Source organism: Vicia villosa, linkage group LG4, assembly GCF_029867415.1.
Source record: "Vicia villosa cultivar HV-30 ecotype Madison, WI linkage group LG4, Vvil1.0, whole genome shotgun sequence".
In the NCBI taxonomy this organism is placed as follows: domain Eukaryota; kingdom Viridiplantae; phylum Streptophyta; class Magnoliopsida; order Fabales; family Fabaceae; genus Vicia; species Vicia villosa.
Window position 1 is genome coordinate 178,557,650 of NC_081183.1, and position 20,379 is coordinate 178,578,028.

The 20,379-nt window shown below is 34.8% G+C and overlaps 2 protein-coding genes and 1 pseudogene across 3 annotated transcripts; 2 read left to right on the plus strand and 1 right to left on the minus strand.

Annotated features, from left to right (window-relative positions):
* Positions 1-500: 500 nt before the first annotated feature.
* Positions 501-3,884, plus strand: LOC131596162 (protein sym-1-like). Of its 2 annotated transcripts, none has more exons than XM_058868742.1 (3): positions 501-977; positions 2,949-3,055; positions 3,294-3,884. In XM_058868742.1, the coding sequence occupies exons 1-3, from the start codon at positions 828-830 to the stop codon at positions 3,679-3,681; spliced, it is 645 nt and encodes a 214-aa protein (XP_058724725.1). In that variant the 5' UTR covers positions 501-827; the 3' UTR covers positions 3,682-3,884. The 2 variants fall into 2 exon arrangements, with proteins under 2 accessions (XP_058724725.1, XP_058724726.1); XM_058868743.1 differs by having other exon boundaries at positions 2,961-3,055.
* A 184-nt stretch (positions 3,885-4,068) lies between these two features.
* LOC131596161 (pentatricopeptide repeat-containing protein At1g02060, chloroplastic-like) lies at positions 4,069-5,865 on the minus strand (annotated as a pseudogene).
* Positions 5,866-11,686: 5,821 nt separating this feature from the next.
* On the plus strand, positions 11,687-16,614 carry LOC131596163 (uncharacterized). Its single transcript, XM_058868744.1, has 10 exons — positions 11,687-11,959; positions 12,037-12,266; positions 12,931-13,039; positions 13,243-13,585; positions 14,173-14,242; positions 14,329-14,396; positions 15,235-15,350; positions 15,434-15,540; positions 15,835-15,971; positions 16,060-16,614. Exons 1-10 carry the CDS (start codon positions 11,879-11,881, stop codon positions 16,296-16,298), a joined length of 1,500 nt encoding a protein of 499 aa, XP_058724727.1. The 5' UTR covers positions 11,687-11,878; the 3' UTR covers positions 16,299-16,614.
* The last annotated feature ends 3,765 nt before the right edge of the window (positions 16,615-20,379 follow it).

The following is a 20,379-nucleotide window of genomic DNA, read 5'->3' on the forward strand; positions in this document are numbered from 1 at the left end:
ATTTTTACGGATGTTTTTCGTCTTTGTATTATTCAAAGAACTCTTTGAATTAAAACAAAATCAATCGAACACACATACTATAATTTCCAAACAATAAATTCTAACAAACATGAACAAGGGTTAGGGCGACTAATCTATTGCAATAAAGAAGAGATCGGTGAATGTGCTAGTGCTAAAAATGTTCTTCGATTTCACCAAACAAATAAAAACCCTAGAGAGGTAAGCATGTTATTAAAGATGTTAAAGGAAATTGAGAATATAAATTTGGGATGGCAGAAATTAGGGTTTTGTTACACGGGTGTGGAAGAAAAGAGTTGGTGTGTGTGATTGTTGATCTATGTTAAATACAAAATCACAAAAATTGGGGTGAAAATTAGAAAAGTAGGGTGGAGATAACAAAGGCCTTCATAAACCTAGGCCCATAAAGAGTACAATGAGCCAAAACTACATTTTTACCCCTACCCAGTGAATACATTTCCCATATTGCCACTAACAATGGAAGAAATTTCAACCTGAACTTGTCATTCTTTTTCTTCATCTTCACCTCTCTGACCCAATTTCATTCTTTTCTTCTTTCTTCAATGTCTTTCATCGAACGAAACCAAACGAATTTCTCAAAACCAACTTCGAACAGAAACCCTAATCAATAGAGAAAAACCAAATTCCCATTCCTCAAAAATAAAAATTCAATTTTTATCTCCTTCAGCGTGCAATTTATGCTCGTTTGAGTGAATCAAGAAAAGGGGTTTTGTGATTTTCCATGATCAAGAACAGAAATACCCAATTTCTTATTCCGTTTGAATCGCTTGTTTTGAATATTTTTGATTATGTTGAAGCTGTGGAGATGGTACCAAAAGTGTTTGGCTGTTCATCCTGTTAAGACGCAGGTTATTAGCTCTGGGTTCATTTGGGGTGCTGGTGATGTTGCTGCTCAGTGTGTTACTCACTACACGGCCCAGAGACGTAGTACTGTTGAGGTAGGTTTTGGTACCCTTTGGAAAAAGATTTTGTTTTTTGGGAATTTGGTGTGTTTTGTTATGCATGTGAATGTTGAATTGGTGATGGGTTTGTTTTAGTTTTGTTAGTTGTATTGAAATGTTAACTTGCATTTGTGTTGTTGAGTTGGTGAAAAGGGTTTGAGATTATAGACACAAATGTGGGTGTTTTCTTCTTGCTTTTATGATGTGAATTTGTTTTTAAGTTAGGAAAATGCACGATGATTGTCAATGTTTTCATGTCACACAGGGGAATGAAGTTTTGTAGGACATAGAGAGCTCAGTAGCACCGACACCTCTGAATGAAGGTGTGTAAGTGTCGTGTCCGAAACCGACACTGACACTTGTGATTAAGTTTACCTTATTCATTTTTTCAAATTATTACTGGTGTCGACGCCAGTGCCGTGTTTCCAGTGTCCTGCTTCATAGATAGTGTCTAAACTAAATAGTTAGGGTTTGTTTGGTTCAAACAAGGGGAGGAGAGATTTATAATGAGATATCTTGTTTGGTTGAGAAGAGGGAAGAGATTTCAATGGAGTAGAGTTGGCAATTTACATTTGAAACCCTTGTAACACTCATGTGATTTTAGTGGAAGGTTATTATAGTCAATGAAGTGTTATTTTAGTATTCCTTTAAGGCATGGTTCATAGAATATAGATAAAGGAAGAAAATAAGTGATCATGGAATGGAAAGGAAAGATAGAACAATGATCAATCTCTTTTTTGGTCCTTCCTCCTTGAACCTCGTACCTGAAAATTTGAAAGGAAAAAAGTTTAAGGTTGTGAATGCCAAGGAGAGGTATTGGCATGTTTCCATTGTTTTACTTCATTTGAATAACTTGTTTTGATTATTTTTTATTATGTTGTTTTGAAAGATCTCCTAGATACTTGTATTGTAGAAACACACCCCTTTTGCACTTGTATTGTAGAAACACACCCCTTTTGCACTTGTATTGTAGAAAGAAAAGAATAGCGGGGAAAAAGTAATTATTGTGATGCAATGGTTTCAAGTTGTGGTTGTGGGTGTAATCGTGTTGTGATTACAAAAATAGCAGAAAATTGTGTGCAAATGCTTCCGATACAGCCATAATTGCAGCTTCAATGCAAATGCAGTTTCGAAAACATGTCGTTAATTTTGTACTTAAGCCATAAACAGAGGGGTATGGAAAAGGAAACTATGTCAATGGAAAGCAGTGTTATCTTACGATTCGTGCTATTCGGATCTTCAATTGAAGACAGTGCTTTCTCTTTGGTCGTCTCCCTACCTCATGCTCTCTTTCTACTTGCTGCTCTGTTGTGTCATTGTTGCTCTCTGTTTGATTTATGACTTAAATGTTGCATTATTTTGATGTTCATATACGACCATATTAGCTTTTTTCTTGTTATCTGTCATAATAATGTTGTATTTTTATCAATCATCTATCTCATGATTCCTAAGATTCAATTCACGATTCAGAAAATAGGTTTTCCGATTCACAATTGGAATCACGATTTGTTAACCTTAATGCTATGGATTTAAATTGTGATACCGAATTTAGAGAAGATTACAGGATAATGCAGCCAATATGGCCACAATTGTTCTTTAAAACTCTCAATGCTCTTTAAAATTTTTGGTGTTATAAAATTGTATAGAAACATTTGGTTTGTTTGTGACTATACTCTAGAGAAATTTCACTTTTTCATTCCTCTAAATATAGTAAGACAAATGATGTTCACTGTTTTTTCTGGCTTTGGTGAAGCTGCAAAAGACATGTTTATAGAATCTGATATGTTGGAAACATTTTAGAAATTCAACTGATTAGTATTTACTTTAAATCCTCAATGGATTAACATGTTGTATATCTTTGTTCTTTACATGATTTTGGCATTTTTTTCGACAGCGTATAGTATATGATAATGTGACACTTTGCGGGAACACCCATCTAATAATCTTATTCCTCTTGTTTATTAACAGTCTCACTCACAGGATGATGACAACACAAAATTCAAAATCAACTGGAAACGGGTGTCTACTACCAGCTTGTTTGGATTAGCATTTGTTGGCCCTGTTGGCCACTTCTGGTAAAAAGCATCACCTTTTTAAAATTATTTTGGCTGATTATTGATCGGTGATGTTGTTGTGGAAGCTTTCTTTCTTCGCTTATTTTCATAACCTGAATGAGGATTAGTTTTCCTTATTTACTATATTGTTTGTTTTTCTCCGTTTGGGGGAAAGAGGTGATAGCAAGTTCTATTTATTCTGTAATCAACCAAACCAACTTATCAATTCTCCTTGTTCTAATTATATTAATCATTACAGGTACGAAGGTTTGGATCGGTTTATAAGATTGAGACTCCTGCTTAAACCCAACTCCTTCCGCTTCGTTGCTGCCAAAGTTGCCGCAGATGGATTTCTCTTTGGACCGCTGGATTTACTTGTGTTTTTTACTTACATGGGTTTTTCCACCGGAAAGAGTGTTCCTCAGATAAAAGAAGACGTGAAGAGAGACTTTCTCCCAGCCTTGGTTTTGGAAGGAGGCATATGGCCAATTGTTCAGGTTGCGAATTTTCGTTATGTACCTGTAAGATATCAGCTCCTTTATGTGAACTTCTTCTGCTTGTTGGATAGCTGTTTCTTGTCTTGGGTTGAGCAACAACAAGATGCCCCGTGGAAAGATTGGATAAAGTCGTTGCTACCTCTGAAGTAATCGAGTCATTGAGCTTAATATGTGCTTTCAAATCTCTCTTAATCGAGTCTTTCCCGTGGAGTGTATTTCTGAAAACAAGTGACTAGATTAGAATTTCAATTCTGGGAGTGATGGAATTGCTTTCTCACATGATATGATTTATGATTTCATCTTAAATACAAGTTGACACCATTTCCATTGAATAAACCAGTCACATTTGCTCATTTCTCTTGTGTTTTTACCAATATATTTTGCTGGATTTGTATCTATTACAAGTTTTGTTGATATTTGACTTCTACAAACTGGTTTGTTTTGGGTGAAAATAGTGATACATTTTTTTTCAAATATTTTTTTGCTTTATAAAAATTCAGTTGATGTTGTCTCAATCTTTTGGGAAAGGAGACTGGTAAGGAGATTGGTAGGAATGAATCCCTTAATATTGAAATTCTAAGACTTTCTTTCTCTTTTCAGCTAAAAATCATTTGTATCAAAATTGATTTTGATTTTAATCTCTGTTTTATTAAAGTGATAAAAAATAGTTGCTCTAGGAAGAAAAAACTACAATGTACTTTGGATAAAACTTGCTTGGATATAAAATATTCAAACATTAACCATTTGATTTCAAAGACAATTGTAATCTATTCAATTTGCAAAATCGTGTTCTTAAATATGAATTGTCAAACATGGATCTAAACTAAAGAAACAGTTGCAATCACAATTTCATATCAACTCTATAATCCTTGATCCCTTCATCACAAAAGCTGTTATGCTAATCCCACTGATTTCATGTCCACCATCACTAATACAACCTTTTCATGCAAGTTTGCTCTTCTATACTCAGATATCAACAAATCAAAAGTTGATCTAGTAAGCACATAAGAGTTCTTTACACATTCCAAGAATATCTCTAACCTATCATAAGCTTCCTCCCTTAAGTATAAACAGATAACCTTTTCAACATCATCTGAATCTGCAAACAACATCCCTTGTTTCAACATTCTACCAACAGATAACTCTACATCATCCAATCCATCTAACATGGCATACATCCTCACAATCCCACAATGAATCTGCGAGAAGACACCAGAATCAACTGGATACTTTGTTATCGTTTCAACTTTCAAGTAACTCCTCCATCTTTTCCACTCGCTCTTGCTCATGATACAATCCTATCAACATCTCAACCATGGTTTCATTGACTTGCCATCCGTTATCTAGCACAAACTTAACAAACTCCTCAGCTCGACTCAAACTCTTTCGCGCACAAAGCCCTTTAAGCATACTTTGAAGTATATTTCGATTCGGTATAATGTCCAAAACCATCATTTCTTCAAAAACTCTATCAGCAATCTCAAACTTCTTTGCATCAACACAACCAGTCAAAACTGATTCAAACATTCCAAGATCAGAACCAAATCCAGCAGCCTTCTTAGCCGAGTACCAAGCTAACATAGCATCAACATTCCCCGACTTCGAAAATGCTGAAATGAAGTTATCATAAGTGCATAAATCAGGTTTACACCTCTCAGAACTCTCCATGATCTCAAATAAACTATACGCCGTAACAATGTCACAGGAAAACAAGCACACATTTATAAGCGAATTGAAAACCAGACTCGTCGGTTTAACTCCAACAGCTTCCATAGAACTAAAAACATGCAACCCTAGTTTCACATTCTTCACCTTTCCACACAGAAAGATAAGATCAGAGAAAAAGCTATGATCTTTCACTTTTTCTCTTAGCAATTTCTCCAAAATCCATTCCAAAACCTGAAAATAAAAATGCAATAACAAATTGAGAAATTGATATTAATCACAAATTACGAACTAGAAAATGAATGAGGAGAAGATGATTAGTGATTACCAAGATTGGTTTTTGAGAAGAAGGGGATAGAGAGGTGATGAGAGAGTCCAATGAGAGGAGTAAGGTGGGGAGGGAGGGAAATTCATGATCCAGCGTCGTTTTGATGTGGGAATTTGGGAGGTGAAGCAATTTGAGGAGAAGAGGATTTGAATTTGAAGTTGAAGATGGATTGGAGGGTTGATGGAAGAAGAAATTGTGGGGATTTGGGGAGAAGATGTGTGGTGTTCTTCTGTAACTGCTTCTTGCTATGGATGAAACCCTAATTCTGAATGCCATTTCTTCATTTGAGTTCAATCAGAGTTGAGATTAAGTTCAGCTTACAATTGACAGAGAAGATTGAAAAAGTGATTTTACTAATTATAAAAAATAAAATAAACTTAAAAAAAAAAAAAAATTACAATAAATGCAAAAAAAATTTATTGAAAATTATGTAATATTTTATTAAATATTAATATTTAATATTTATAATTAATATTTTTGTTTCAATACAAAGTTTCTATTAATAAGTATTTCTTAACATATGTAGGTTAGCTTTACCCTATAAATTTTATCGACACTCTTTCATTAAACATTTTTAGAATGTTTACATACAACACTCCTTATGTTTTATTTATAAGCAAAATTTATGTTTTTAGATTAATTATTAACTAATATATTTAGATTATATATATATATATATATATATATATATATATATCAATTAAATTAATTATTCAATAAATTTAAATAGTACCAATTTTTATAAATTTAGTTTTAAAGATATATAGAAACTACAAAACTTAGATTTTTTTTAATAACCAATATTTTTTTAAAAAATTCTAAAATAACCAACTTTTCAAAAATATTACATAAATGACTAAAAAAGGTTAAAAATACACGTTGTCGTCAGGGGGTGGCAGCAACACTTATTTCTGCACCAAGTCGCCATTGGGCCTGGCAAGTACCTTTACACTTTGGGCCAAGTCGCCACCCCTTTCGACAACACCCATTTTGTTTTTTTGTTTTTGTTTTTTTAGTTAAATTATTTTAACTATTAAATTTAAGACAAACTACTATTTTCTTTATGTGTGGGCCTACTTGTCGCCAATGGGCCTGGCGAGTTATCTTCATGTGTGGGCCCAAGTCGCCACCTTCGGTGGCGACAACACTCATCTGAGAAATATTTTTTGCCTATAAATAGCAGTCCATTCCTCCATGAATAATTCAATCAATTCTCCACCAATTTTCTCATTTTCTCTGCACATTATTATTCATGTCTCGCATTAGGCCAGATGGATGTCACAGAATACCAACAAATCGTCCCGATCCTGAACCGGAATACCGCATAAGGAATGAGCATGTTATTTTCTCTCCCGTCAAACCCCCCATGCCGGTTAAGTTTTGGAATATCCATTCCGTCGACCAACTAAAGAGGACTATCATGTCTTTTTTAGAGGGGGAGTACAAACCCGGAGAAGAAATCAGAAGGATCCAGAGGCTTAGAACAAGGACCTTTCACGGTGGTAGTATTGAAATCCAGTTTGGTTTAAGGCATACCCCGCGTTCACCAAATGGTTCTTCAAAAATTTATCTTTGATCTCTCGCATAAAATTTTGTGCGATATGCCTAATGCAGTAGACATGCGTAGACGGGGAGTCGTGCCAACCATTTGCCGGATTGTTGTATGCGCTGTCAATAGAAGCGTGCCTGTCCGAAATCAAACCAAGACCAGGTTGTGGAGCAACTTTAGTTCGGAGATTATTTTGAAAGAAACTCCAAGCAGCAGTTGTTTCTCCTTCTACGAGAGCAAAGGCTATTGGGAAAATATTGCCGTTTCCATCTTGAGCGACCGCCACCAGTAACGTTCCTTTGTAATTCCCATACAACCAGGTTCCATCAATTTGAATAATTAGCTGGCAAAAACCAAATCCGATGATGCATGGTCGAAACGCCCAGAAAAGTCTATGAAAGATTCCATTACCTTCGAGGGGGTTCCGTCTTGGGATTGTGCCGGCAATGCCTCCAAGATAGTAACCGTCCCAGGTGAATATAATTGAAGTGCAACCAAGTAGCGAGGAAGTTGTTGGTAGGATTCCTCCCAGTTTCCGTAAACCATTACAATTGCCTTTTTGTACGACGGTCTATATTTGACACAGAAACGCAATAGGAGATAATCGTATTCACCTTCAATGATGGGTCAACATCTACGAGAGGTATTATGGTATGGCATATCATGTCATGACTTAGTTTCCGATGATCTTGCGCCATATTTGTGTTAACGCAAGTGCAGGTTTGAGAAATGGAACCTATCACCCAAGCATTAACTTTCTTCTTAAATGATGCCTTAAGCCTGTACCCACACTCCGGGTTTTTGCATAAAATAGTGCATCTTTCTGGATTTGAGCGATCAACACTAAAATCAACACAGTTTGCTAAGTGCCAGTTTTTGATTGCTAGCATACAATCTTCCTTTGAATGGAATGTGTCACCCTTTTTTAACTCCTCGTCTGACCTCATATACGGGTTGTAGAACATATCAGACGATGGCTCATCCTTTCCCAAATTAAGTGTTGTGAAGTGCGCTGGAGGTGAGTACGCATGCGCATTGGGTACTAGAACTTGTTCTTCATTTTTGGAATCACGATTAACCAAGTCATCCACCACATCTTCTACCGCAGTTTCTTCTTCGACGACATGTTCGACATCTTGTTCATTGTCAACAACGGGATCAATAACATGTGACTGCATATTTTGAGATGGAACAATTTGTTCCAACACTATGTACAAATCCAAATAATCATAACCATAATACTCATGGTTAAGAAACATGTTTTGAACCTCTATGTCAGTTTGTATTTGTGATTGATAAAACCTGACCGAGTTGTTAGGTTGAACATATGGTTGTTGGTAAAAAATTTGAGAGACTGGTTCTCTAAGTTTGGACTCGATTTTCTTTTTTAGATACGAGAAATCCGCTTTTCTATTTAGAGAAGAACGCGTAGAATTAGTGTTTCTAAATAGAAAACCATTTGTGTCGCAGTGGTAGGTTTCACCATTCATGTGAGCTCAAACTTTGTATTGTGGTGTGGATGCCATACTTTTTAGTGAAGAAATATTTGGTTAAGAAAATGTGTACGTAGTGAAGTAGTGTATAAATATGGAAATATGTTAATATTTGTGAGAAGTGGTGTATAAATATCATGCATGCAAGACATTAAGTGCAAAAGAAAATACATGCAAGAATCAATTTGGACAAGACTTATGCATGCTTGCTGAACACCTAGGGAATCTCTTACACACCAGCCTTCCTATTTTGCATGCATTCAGGGTGACCCATGCATGCCTTCAGACTAGAATGTATATTATGTTATTATTTGGTAACTTACAATTTTCCGAAGGCACGGGGAATAATATAAATTTCATGTACTTGTCTTTGCTTGAGGACATTAATACCATCAACACGTATAGTTGGGGTTCTGCGGTATTGGCTTATCTCTAAAACTCCTTGTTCAAAAATGCAAAAAAAAATTGTATATTTTATGGATGTGCATTCTTGCTACAAGCATGGGGATGGTGGAGAATGCCAAAATTAGCCCCTGAAAACCCGCACATATACATCTTCCCGTACGCGTCAAGGTAAGTTAATGACGTTATTTCATTTAGTATATTTATTCTATTATTAATTATAACTATATTGATTTCTATTCTTTGATGTGTTTAGGTTTAATGAAACTGGGTTGGATTATAGCCTAACGCCTAAAAACAAAATAATTTTTTATCGCCAACTCTTGGATTGACTTCGACCACAAGATGTATTACCACTAAAACTTTCCATTATCTAACTATATTTGTAAAATAAAGCATCTTCTCTAATTAGTAATTAGTTTTTTTTACGTTGCATTTTATTTGGAGAGCATACTTGGAATTGGCCCATGAACCCGAACAAGAAGAGGCGACTGTTTGGGCGGAAAAATCGCTATCATACAGTTCACCACTGTGGAGATGCACCACAATTACCATGTCAAACTCCAATTCGGCATGCATCGAAATATCCCCCGACCCCCTTTGTGTTTGGAACCTTGGCATCTGCAAAAAGTCACCCAGCAGTAGTACATAGCAAATTGGAAGTCATTTGCTAAAGACTTCCGTAAAATATGGGCCCGTCGTTCCAACCATGTCCTACATTTCCCTATGGCGCTAACTGAAATGAAACCAACAGCTGAATATGTCAACTGGTACAAATCAGTTACAAATCCTGAAATGTTTGTGTCTGACCCTTTCTATTTGGAAGACCCGCGAGCACAACAACCGTATTTCCAACAACAACCACAAATTTTCCAACAACAACCACAAATTTTCCAACAACAATAACCACAAAATTTTGAACAACAACCACAATATTTCCAATAACAACACCAACAACAATATTACCAACAACAACAACAACCAAATTACCAACAACAACCAAATTACCAACAACAACCAAATTACCAACAACAACCAAATTACCAACAACAACCAATATGCCAACAATAACCAATTTACCACCACCACCAACAACAACAACAATTCCAACAATACCAACAACAACAATTCCAACAATACCAACAACAACAATTCCAAACTCAACCACAAACTTAACCCTAACCTCAAACTCAACCCCACCACCAACGCTTCCAAGATCCCAATGTGGCAGGCTCCTCCAAATCGCCACCACTTACCCCCGACATAGACATACAAGAAGAATACCAGCCATACAACTCATTCAACCAACAAACATCACAGTACCCCAACCAACCATTGAACTTCAACGCACCACCACAACCATTGTATTTTAACCAACCCGATTCGACCAACAGCTACCAGAGATCAAACTTTGGGGCCGCATCCACCAGGAGCCATTTTGTCCCACAAAGATAAAGCTTTGAAGGCGCCACGAGCACCCGCCTTTCCTATAGTGGGAATTCTAGAGGTCAAGGTCGGCTGTGAAATTTTGTAGACCCGGATTGTATTGAAGGGCTATCGGCCTAAACACAACAGAAACCAGATAGAGGGGGCGTCACAGGAATAAGGGAGCACTACCAACTCGTGAGCCATCTAAACGAGTTATAAGACCACCGTCGTGCGGATCATACTAGGGTCACCTGCACTAGGCCCTCCAAAATTTAATTGTAGACCCTATTATTATTAATGTAATTTTTTTTTATTACTATAAAATTGGAGTTTCTTTTAATTATATTATTTGTCTATATAAAAAATTTAAGTAAAGAAAAACAATGGCCAAAATAATTAAACTTAATACTTAAAATAATTTAACTTAATAAAAATGAAAAATAAAATAAAATAGTAATTAAATTTAATAGTTAAAATAATTTAATTAAAAAAAAAAACAAAATGGGTGTTGACGTCAGGGGGGGTGGCAACTTGGCCCAAATATAAAGGTGCTCGCCAGGCCCAATGTCGACTTGGTGCAAAAATAAGTGTTGTCGCCACCCCTCTGACAATAACGTGTATTTTAAACTTTTTTTGGTCATTTATGTAATATTTTTGAAAAGTTGGTTATTTCAAAATTTTAAAAAAAAATATTGGTTATTCAAAAAAAATTCTAAAACTTACATTTATGATGATACGTAAGCATTTTTTTTATCAAACATCCGTGGTTTGATTGAGTAAAAATACTAACTCCTTCAATGTTCCCATGATCTAGTGTGTCAAAAATCTTTTACCTTTATGATTAAGTGTTTAAATAAGAAATCAAATTTCTAATGCTAACTAAAGGTTAGAAAACATAGGAAATTAGAGATTTGAATTGTGTTTACCGATTAAAACATTTTTGGTTGGTTTTAAAAGAAAGTCCAGTACAAAGAATGTCAATGCATCACAAGCTTATATACATTTTACCATTATAAATTTTAAAAAAATTGTGATAAAATTCAAATATATTTAATGATTTAAAAATTATGATTTTCTACATATATAACAATTAAATTAATAAAGAATAATCTAAAATAATCTTGACTTATTATTTTTCTTTTTTTTAATAGGTGTGTGTTTTTAAATTTAATTGCTCGTTTAAAACAAATTTCATCTAGAAACCAAAAAAACAAATTTTAACTATATACAGGAAGAATTTTTTTTTTCCTTCTAAAATTAAATTTTTATTTTATTTTTATATTTACAACCCTAATTTAAAACAACAAAACTCATCGGCTTCGCCAGCTTTGCACCTATATCGAAAAACCCAAGTCGCACTGAACTCAGCTTCGCCGGAGTAAGCCGAAGCTGACCAAGAAACACCGCGGAATCGGTCGTAAGACTCCATAATTGCATCACTCAGGAAAGGAGATAGTTTTTTTTTTTTGTTTCACTGTAGCAATGGATTTTGAATCAAATTACGATATTGCCGCCACCGCCGAATTCATTCGCACTCACAAATTCACCAGAGTTGCTTTACAAGTAAGTCCCCTTTCCTCAAATTAACTTCCTTTTAGCATAACTTAACACCTTGCAATGATTTTCTCTGTGAATTGCAGTTTCCAGATGATCTTCTAAAGGATTCAACGAGAGTGGTCAGTGTTCTGCGAAAGAAGCTTCAGTCGTTGCGAGAATCGGATACTACAGGAAGTGGGAATGAGAATGAGACAGACATTGGATTGTATGTGATGGCTGATACAGCTTATGGCAGTTGTTGTGTTGATGAAGTTGGAGCATCACACATTAATGCTGACTGTGTTGTACATTATGGACATACGTGTTTTAGCCCGTGCGTAACAATTCACTTTTTTTTTGTTGTAGGATTGGCATAGATGTTTAATGCATATTTTGTATCTTTGTTTTCTTGTATTTTGTTATGAAGTATGGAGAATAGATTTTGGTAGTTTGGGCATGTAAACAAAAGACCGGTAGATTTTGTGATAAGGAGAGTATATCAGATGGAGAGAAGTCAAATAGTTATAGGTAGAGGGAGACCTAGAAAAACTATAAGAGAAGTTATTAAGAAAGATATCGAGATTAACAATTTAGATAAAAACATGGTTCTGGATACAACATTATGGCCGGAGTTGATCCATGTAGTCGATCCCACTTAGTGAGATAAGGCATGGTTGTTGTTGTTGTGTTGTTGTTGTTATGAATGTGAAGATGTACTTGATATATTGTTATAACCATCCGTTTATGATACCGTCTAATCATTTCCTTGTTATAAGGAGTATAGCATATTAGCATGATTGATATTTTAATGTGGAAATTGCATGATTTGTGAAGTTCTTTATGGATTCAGTTAATTCCTTGAGCACCTCTTTTCAGAAGTTCTTACTTAATAGCTTCTGCGGTAATAATTGATTGCTATTTGATTCTATATGTTGCTTATGAGTTGCGATTGTACTTCATGTTCTTTGACTGACGGACGTCCTCTTTTATCTCTACAGGACAACGAGTCTACCGGCTTTTTTTGTTTTTGGTAAGGCTTCCATCGGCATAGCTGATTGTGTTGAAAGTGTGTCACAATATGCGCAGGAAAATAGCAAGCCTATCATGGTATAAAAAATAAAATAGCTGCACCTGTCATGTAATTTATTAGTTTCCTTTTTCACATGTTTACAAAGCTCAGTTGGCCGACGTACTCAATTGTGCGTGCAATATAGATCATTTTTGTTTTTCTACAAGGCTAGACAAGTCTAATGGCATTTTTATCAAAATAGTTTCCTTAGTTTATACGTTTTTTGGACCATTTGTTCTAGGTTCTTTTTGGACTGGAATATGCACATTCAACTCAACAGATTAAAAAAGCACTGTTAGAATCATCAACATCTTGCAGATCTGACATAAACTTTGCCGATGTTCCATCTCCATATATGTTTCCATCAAAAGATACTAAAAAAGTAAATGGGCACGAAGAAGCAGTTTGTGGTTGCAGCAATAATTCCAATTCCGATGAGGCAGGTGGAACTATATATAGTATTGGAGGTTTGACTTGGAAATTACCGGAGGGACAAAGCATGGAAGACTACTCACTCTTTTGGATTGGACATGACAATGCTGCTTTTGCAAATGTGGTGCTCACATTCAATGCCTGTGAAATAGGTTAATAATTTACCCCTATCTTTTCTGAAATTTGTCCGAATGTGTCTATATTTTCACGGTTCTGTATTTTTTTTTTAAATGGAGAAGGGGGAAATTATTATCAATTTAAGTGATACCAATGGTCATTTTAAAATCGTCTCCGAGTAATTTGATCTCCGGTCCTTGAGGTTACAAGGTCAAACTCTTACCATTGAGCTGACATCTCATGGACTCACAATTCTCTCTACTTGCTACAATATATAAATACTTATCCTACTGTTTCAACTTCAAGGGACCTTTACACGTTTGCATGAAGTGATTATATCAATTACTCCACCTAATAAGTTGACTTCAATCGTTTGCTTGAAAATGTGGTATCTGTTATCTTGATATGATTTGAAGAAATTCTTAAAAGAAATATCATCTTTTTAGTCCTGCATTTCTAACAAAAGGATTTCTTTTAAGAGGATAATCTCCCCAATATTATTGTATTGTTTGAAGTAACTTTTGTAGACCCATATCATGTATCTAGTATGAATGCACCTTGACTCTTTCGCGGTATAGATTCTTTTAAGGTATTGCTTTAACAATGATGTTATTGGTTTTAGTCAGGTATGATGCAACTAAAAATCAAATGGTGACAGACTTGTCACAACAGAGGAGGATTCTTAAACGCAGGTATGCGTCCCAATATGAACACAATATCCTTTTGTAATCTATCTTTTGTCTTTGAATATTACTAAATTCAATTGACAACTATGCAGATATTACCTGGTGGAGAGGGCTAAGGATGCTAATATTGTTGGAATTTTGGTTGGAACTCTTGGAGTTGGTATGTTTTATTGTCAGTTTTTTTCTTGGATAATTATTGCTTAGTAACTTAGTAGCATAAATAAGTATATCCAAATTTATATTGTCACGTGCCTTTTTAAACAGGAATTTAAATTTCTCAAATACATTTGATTTAATCAACACATTATAATGAGAACACTATCTAGATAGAGATCCCTTTTTTCATAACTAACCTTAAATGAAAAGAGAATAATGTGTATTTTACTTAATATAAGTCATGGTCTGAATCATGTTTTGTGTAGTTAGCAGGTGTGGATAATGTTAAACTGTTCATGTATCTTCAAGTAATAGCTTAAGTTTTTTGGTCGTGTTATTAAATAGCGTAGCAGAATTTGAACAAATCGCTAGTGTTCTGTTATATGTTATTTAGTATAAAATATTGTCAAATAGCAGCTATACCACTGTTGTGAAGCGGAGTTTGAAGAAACTGCAATTTACCTGATTCACGATCTACAACTTTGCTTTTCTGATAGTTTGTTCAAAACATGAGAGCACTTTATGGCCGAGTACTTTATAGTTCAATGCCTGCTGCCTCCATTTTTCAAATTAAATACAGTAATTTTCAACACAATAGTTCATGTTTCAAATCCAAGGGTTCTTTCCTCAGGGGCTCTGTTAGAGATATTAAAAACCATTTGGCTATAAAAGAAAACTTAATAGCTAATGGCTAATGTATCTCAGATAATTGATTCATGATAAATAACAAATGTGTAAATGATCTCTCTAGCCTGTTATGATACGTCAGTAAAAAAATTATTTTATTGTTTGTTTGCAACATAAATGGGGTTAATAATTAATCATGCTGGATTTTGATGCAGCTGGTTATCTGCATGTAATTAATCAGATGATGGAGCTAATTACCGCGGCAGGCAAAAAGGCCTATACTTTGGTTATGGGAAAACCAAACCCAGCTAAACTTGCTAACTTTCCTGAGGTGAAGTTTGATTCATTCTCAGTACATATTTCAGCTTTCTGTTTATTTCCGAAAGCTTACTGATGTTTTTTTTCCCTCATCAGTGTGATGTTTTCCTATATGTCTCTTGTGCCCAAACTGCTTTACTGGATAGTAAAGAGTATCTAGCTCCAGTTATTACTCCCTTTGAAGCAACAATCGCTTTCAACAGGTAACGTGTCACACTAACTCACACCTATCTATTAGTTTCACAAATTTTCTCTTTGCTTGTGTCTTTCCTAATGGTTGCTATGATTTTTGTGATCTCTATTTTCAATTTGTAACTAATACAAAATGTAAATGATTTGTAAATTTCATAAAACCAAATATCTCTAAAGAAAATATTTCACTCTTTATTGACATCTATATCTGAAATCATGTGAATACACATCTCACTTCATTCCAAAAGATTTATGACATGTACATACCTTTTTAATTTCTGATGCTTATTTTAATGTATTTCCAGGGGAAGCCAATGGACAGGTGCCTATGTAATGGGATTTGGAGATCTAATTAATCTTCCTCAGGTACAGATTGGAAACCAGGAAGAAGCACGGTTTTCATTCTTAAAGGGTGGATATGTCCAAGATTTTGAAAATCAAGGTGCTTTACAGTTCTTGCTTAACTAAACCTACATTTGGTCGTGCATTTCCTTCTTCAATCACTAAATTTGTTTCTTGTATCTCATCAGAAAATGTTGAGGACGAACAAGAAGATCTTGCTTTAGCAAATGCAACAGAGAAGGCACTGCAGTTGCGGGACAACTGTAACATCCTAATCAAAGGGGATGCTAAATCAGGAGCAGAATTTTTTGCAAATCGAACTTATCAAGGTCTGAATATACCCGATGAGAACACCACCCCACAGCCATTTGTCATAGGAAGGAAAGGAAGGGCAGCTGGGTATGAGGATGAGAATAATAAACATTGAAATTTATGACAACTGGCTCAATGATGTGTTCTTTGTTTTGCATTTGATTGTAATGGATGAGAATATGTGAAGGGAAAGAAGAGCACATTGATTGTTCTGTGAGGCTAGTGAGTTAGAATCAGCTGTCATGTATTTTATATATTTATTTAGAATATACAATTGTCGAAGGAATTAGAAAGAATTTTAACAAAACAATACTCCCAAACTGAGTTATGTATGCACATTTGTGCTAGAAAGGCGGCAATGAATTGTGCTTGTAAACATAAACATCATAGTGCAATCACACAGTTAAAATAAGTCATCATTTAGCATATTATATATATTGTTAGAGAATAGATATTATAAATTTTCATGAAACTAAAGCAATCACACAATTAATGTGATGTGATAAACTAGGGAAAGTTATTATGAACAAGACAACCAAACTGAACTTTATGGGCTTGTTTGATTGTATTTTTAGTTTTTAAAAAAAGGCAATTTCTTTTCCCACCCTTGTTAGATGTGGGCGCACCTTTGAATTTCTGAAAATATTCCTGGATTAATTCGGAGATGCATTTCCGAATGCACTAAATACCATTTTTGACAAAATTTGGTTCGGAGATGCATCTTCGAAGTCACTATTTGCCTTAAGAAAAGTTGTTCGGAGATGCATCTCCAAATTTTTCTCTGTGTGAAAATTGGGCAGAATTTATTTTCTAAGATTGTGGTGTTTTCATTTGAAACTAATTTCAATTCGATTAAAATTGCTGTTATTTGTTTCAATGATTAATAAAAATGAATATTATAGAAGCACATAAAGCTTTAATAAAATGGAATATTATAGAAATGAGAAGATTATAAAAACCGAATATATTTGTATAATCATTGTTCTCAAAGTTAATTAAAAATAAACAAAATATAAATCAAATACTTACTCTACTGTGTATGCCTAACCATAACACCATGGTTCCTACTCTGCTTACGGTAAGCCACCGCACCCCGTGCCTAAAAAAGAATGAATTCTGCTAGACCGACCGCTTCATCCCCACATTTTGCACACACTCCAAACTTGATACCCTGTAGTGTAAGCCGCTGAATGGTCTAACATCGCGACAACACATCAATGACATGGTCGTCCAATGCCTGCTGATCTTCCAGGAGCTCCTCACGAGAAGGCCTGGGTGCTACAAGAGCGTCCAGTGTCATGTAAGAGTGTGACACTTTATAGAACCATGTCATGTACCCCTTGACATAGCTCCACTGAGCGGTGGCCTCATGAGTCTCATATTTCACCGGTACCAGATGATTTTCCTAGTCCATCAGAATATCATCCAGGTCTCTACGGACAATACGGATAGAAGCAGCCTGCTAGGGTGACTTGGGAATGATCTGCATGTACCCAAACTGCCTCATGTACTGCTCGGACAGATACCTGTACATGATGTTGGTTCCACATGTCAACTATCCATAGTATAACGAAATGAGGTAAAATGGAACTCTCTCCCTGTGAGTACTGTATGACCTCCATTTTATGTTGTCGTGCTGAGTGCGGTTAATGTACACACAGTGCAACAAAATATGATCATTCCCTCTGCTAAGGACAAACTTGCAAGCATATGGCCAATCATGAGTGTAGGCCACGAAACGTTTAAACCCGTGGATGCGGTGATATTGAACAAGGACCCATCCCTGAAAATCAATAAGAAAAAAGTATCAGTAACAAGTGTTAACGATAAAAATTAGTTTGTAACATAAGTTTGATTTGGAAGTTACCGTAAGTAGGGTGCACGAGCCTGTCATCTATTTGCAATCTTTGTTTAGATTGTGGTACAGGTAAACAAGCACGCTGCCCCCTAGTTCCACTCGCGAATGGACTCCAAGTTGGTGAAATATTTGAGGTAGGCCACATCCACGTAGGTTGCACTTTTGTCCACAAACATGGACGTGCCAACCAAGAACATGAAGTAGCACCTCAGGGCACACTCCCTGTGGTATATAACCCATAAATCATTTGCGTTCGGGTTTTCAGCTAACTCCAGGTTGTTGTGATATAATATTGTCAACCAAGAGAACTTGGCATGTGCACCCCTGGTTGTTCTACACTGATCAAATGCTTCTTCCGGGTAGCTCCCAACAAAGTCACCATCATATCAATCACATGACCCTTGCTGATCTTAGAATGATCAAACAACCTTCCTCTGATGGGAAGGTGTAAGAGGCAAGCTACATCTTCCAACGTGATAGTCATCTCGCCGATGGGCAGGTGTGCCATTTCTCAGCAAATGCAGCCTGCATGTCACTTATGATGTTGGTGTACCCAGATGCACAAAGACCTGCAAGGCCGACGTTTTTGAATATATTTTGGAACCAGACATCCTCAGGTTGATAAAAATGGTGAATCTTTCTTGCATGATTCACACATTTCAGACTTAGAAGCTCCTATTGAAACTAAAATATAACATGATCAATTAAGTTTAATTTGGATACAAATTAAATAATATAGGAAGTTCAGAAATATACCTTTCCACCCGAAACATGGGGAGCCACATGCTCATTAAAGTATGTGAGCAAGGAAGTGTCTCATTATGGTACATTCATCGTTTTATATAATACTAATTCCTCACTTATTTTTTTGAATTTTGTTTAACCAGTTAGGTACATTCACCGTGTTTGTATAGAATTAAATAAATCAAATATTTATAGAATCTTGGATCCAGTTAGTATTCGATTTACAAGTAGTTATACAAAAAAGATTGAAACACACATAACATCACAATTAGATAGGAGGAAAGACTGTTACTTAGCACCATTTTTCAATAAGTCAGTAACTTTGAAATTGTAGTTATATATAATTAGTTTCCATATTTTACCAAATATTAATTAAATTCACCATTAATATTATCACTATATTTTAATTATTTAACCATCACAAATAATTTTAATTTAATTTTTAGGTCGATTATAATATGCACAAGTGAGATATGATCAATGAACAACGTTTTCTACCACTAATAAATTACTCCATCCGTTCTTTTTTAAGTGTCGTTTTATCATAAAACTCTTCAACCAAGATAGTGGATTATTAGAGTTATTCTCCCATTATACCCTCATCTATTTTCTCTTTCCAAATAAATTCAATCATATACTCTCTCTTTTTCCAATAACTAATTGAGAAAATAATTAATTTTGTGGAAAATGTGAAGTGTAGTTATTGAGAAAATAAGGGTATGATTGACAAATTATAACAGTAAACTATAAAAACCACACTTAAATAAAAACAAAAAAATTCTGCTAAAACAATACTTAAAAAGGAACGGAGGGAATACTATTTAATAAATATATGAACAATGTTTTCTACCACTAATAAAGTATTTAAATTAAACCCTTAGTTTAACTATTATTATTATTATGAAAAATTTTGCTCCCTCCTTTTTTTTTACTATAAATCGTTTTGAAAAAAAAATTATATTTAAATATACGTCGTTTTATATTTTCAATGAATAATTAATGATATTTTTCCTATTATATCCTTAAATATTAATTATTCTCTCTCATTTCAATTATGTAAATTTATCTTCTACATGTCATTAATGAAAGACAATTTTGTAAAAATCTTCATAATTTCTCATTTTCATATAACAATTATTATTATTTTTTAACATGTGTGAAAAGTCCAAAACGACTTATAATAAAAAGCAGAGATAGTATTAATAAACTTTCAGTTATAAACTACAATCAATTAAGTGGAGTGAGATTTACTCATTGCAATCAAGATCTATAACTCGAATTTAAAATTATAAAATGGAAATAAAATATATTTATCATAGACTCTTAACACTGTGATTGCGTGACTGCGATAATGAATTGACAGAGGTCGATTATATAGGATTGAGATATGTCCAATCACATTTTTTTAACATGATATCAAGAACCTTGTTTAAGATTAAATGAGTCATCTGCTATCAAGCTTTCGATATTGGGTCACTATCAATTATTTTCACGCTTCAGATGTCCAGTCCTAAACGTGAGTAGGTGTACGTGTTAAGAAATATGAAATTATGCCGATCTACACGCCTACTCACGTTTAAGACTGGACATCTGA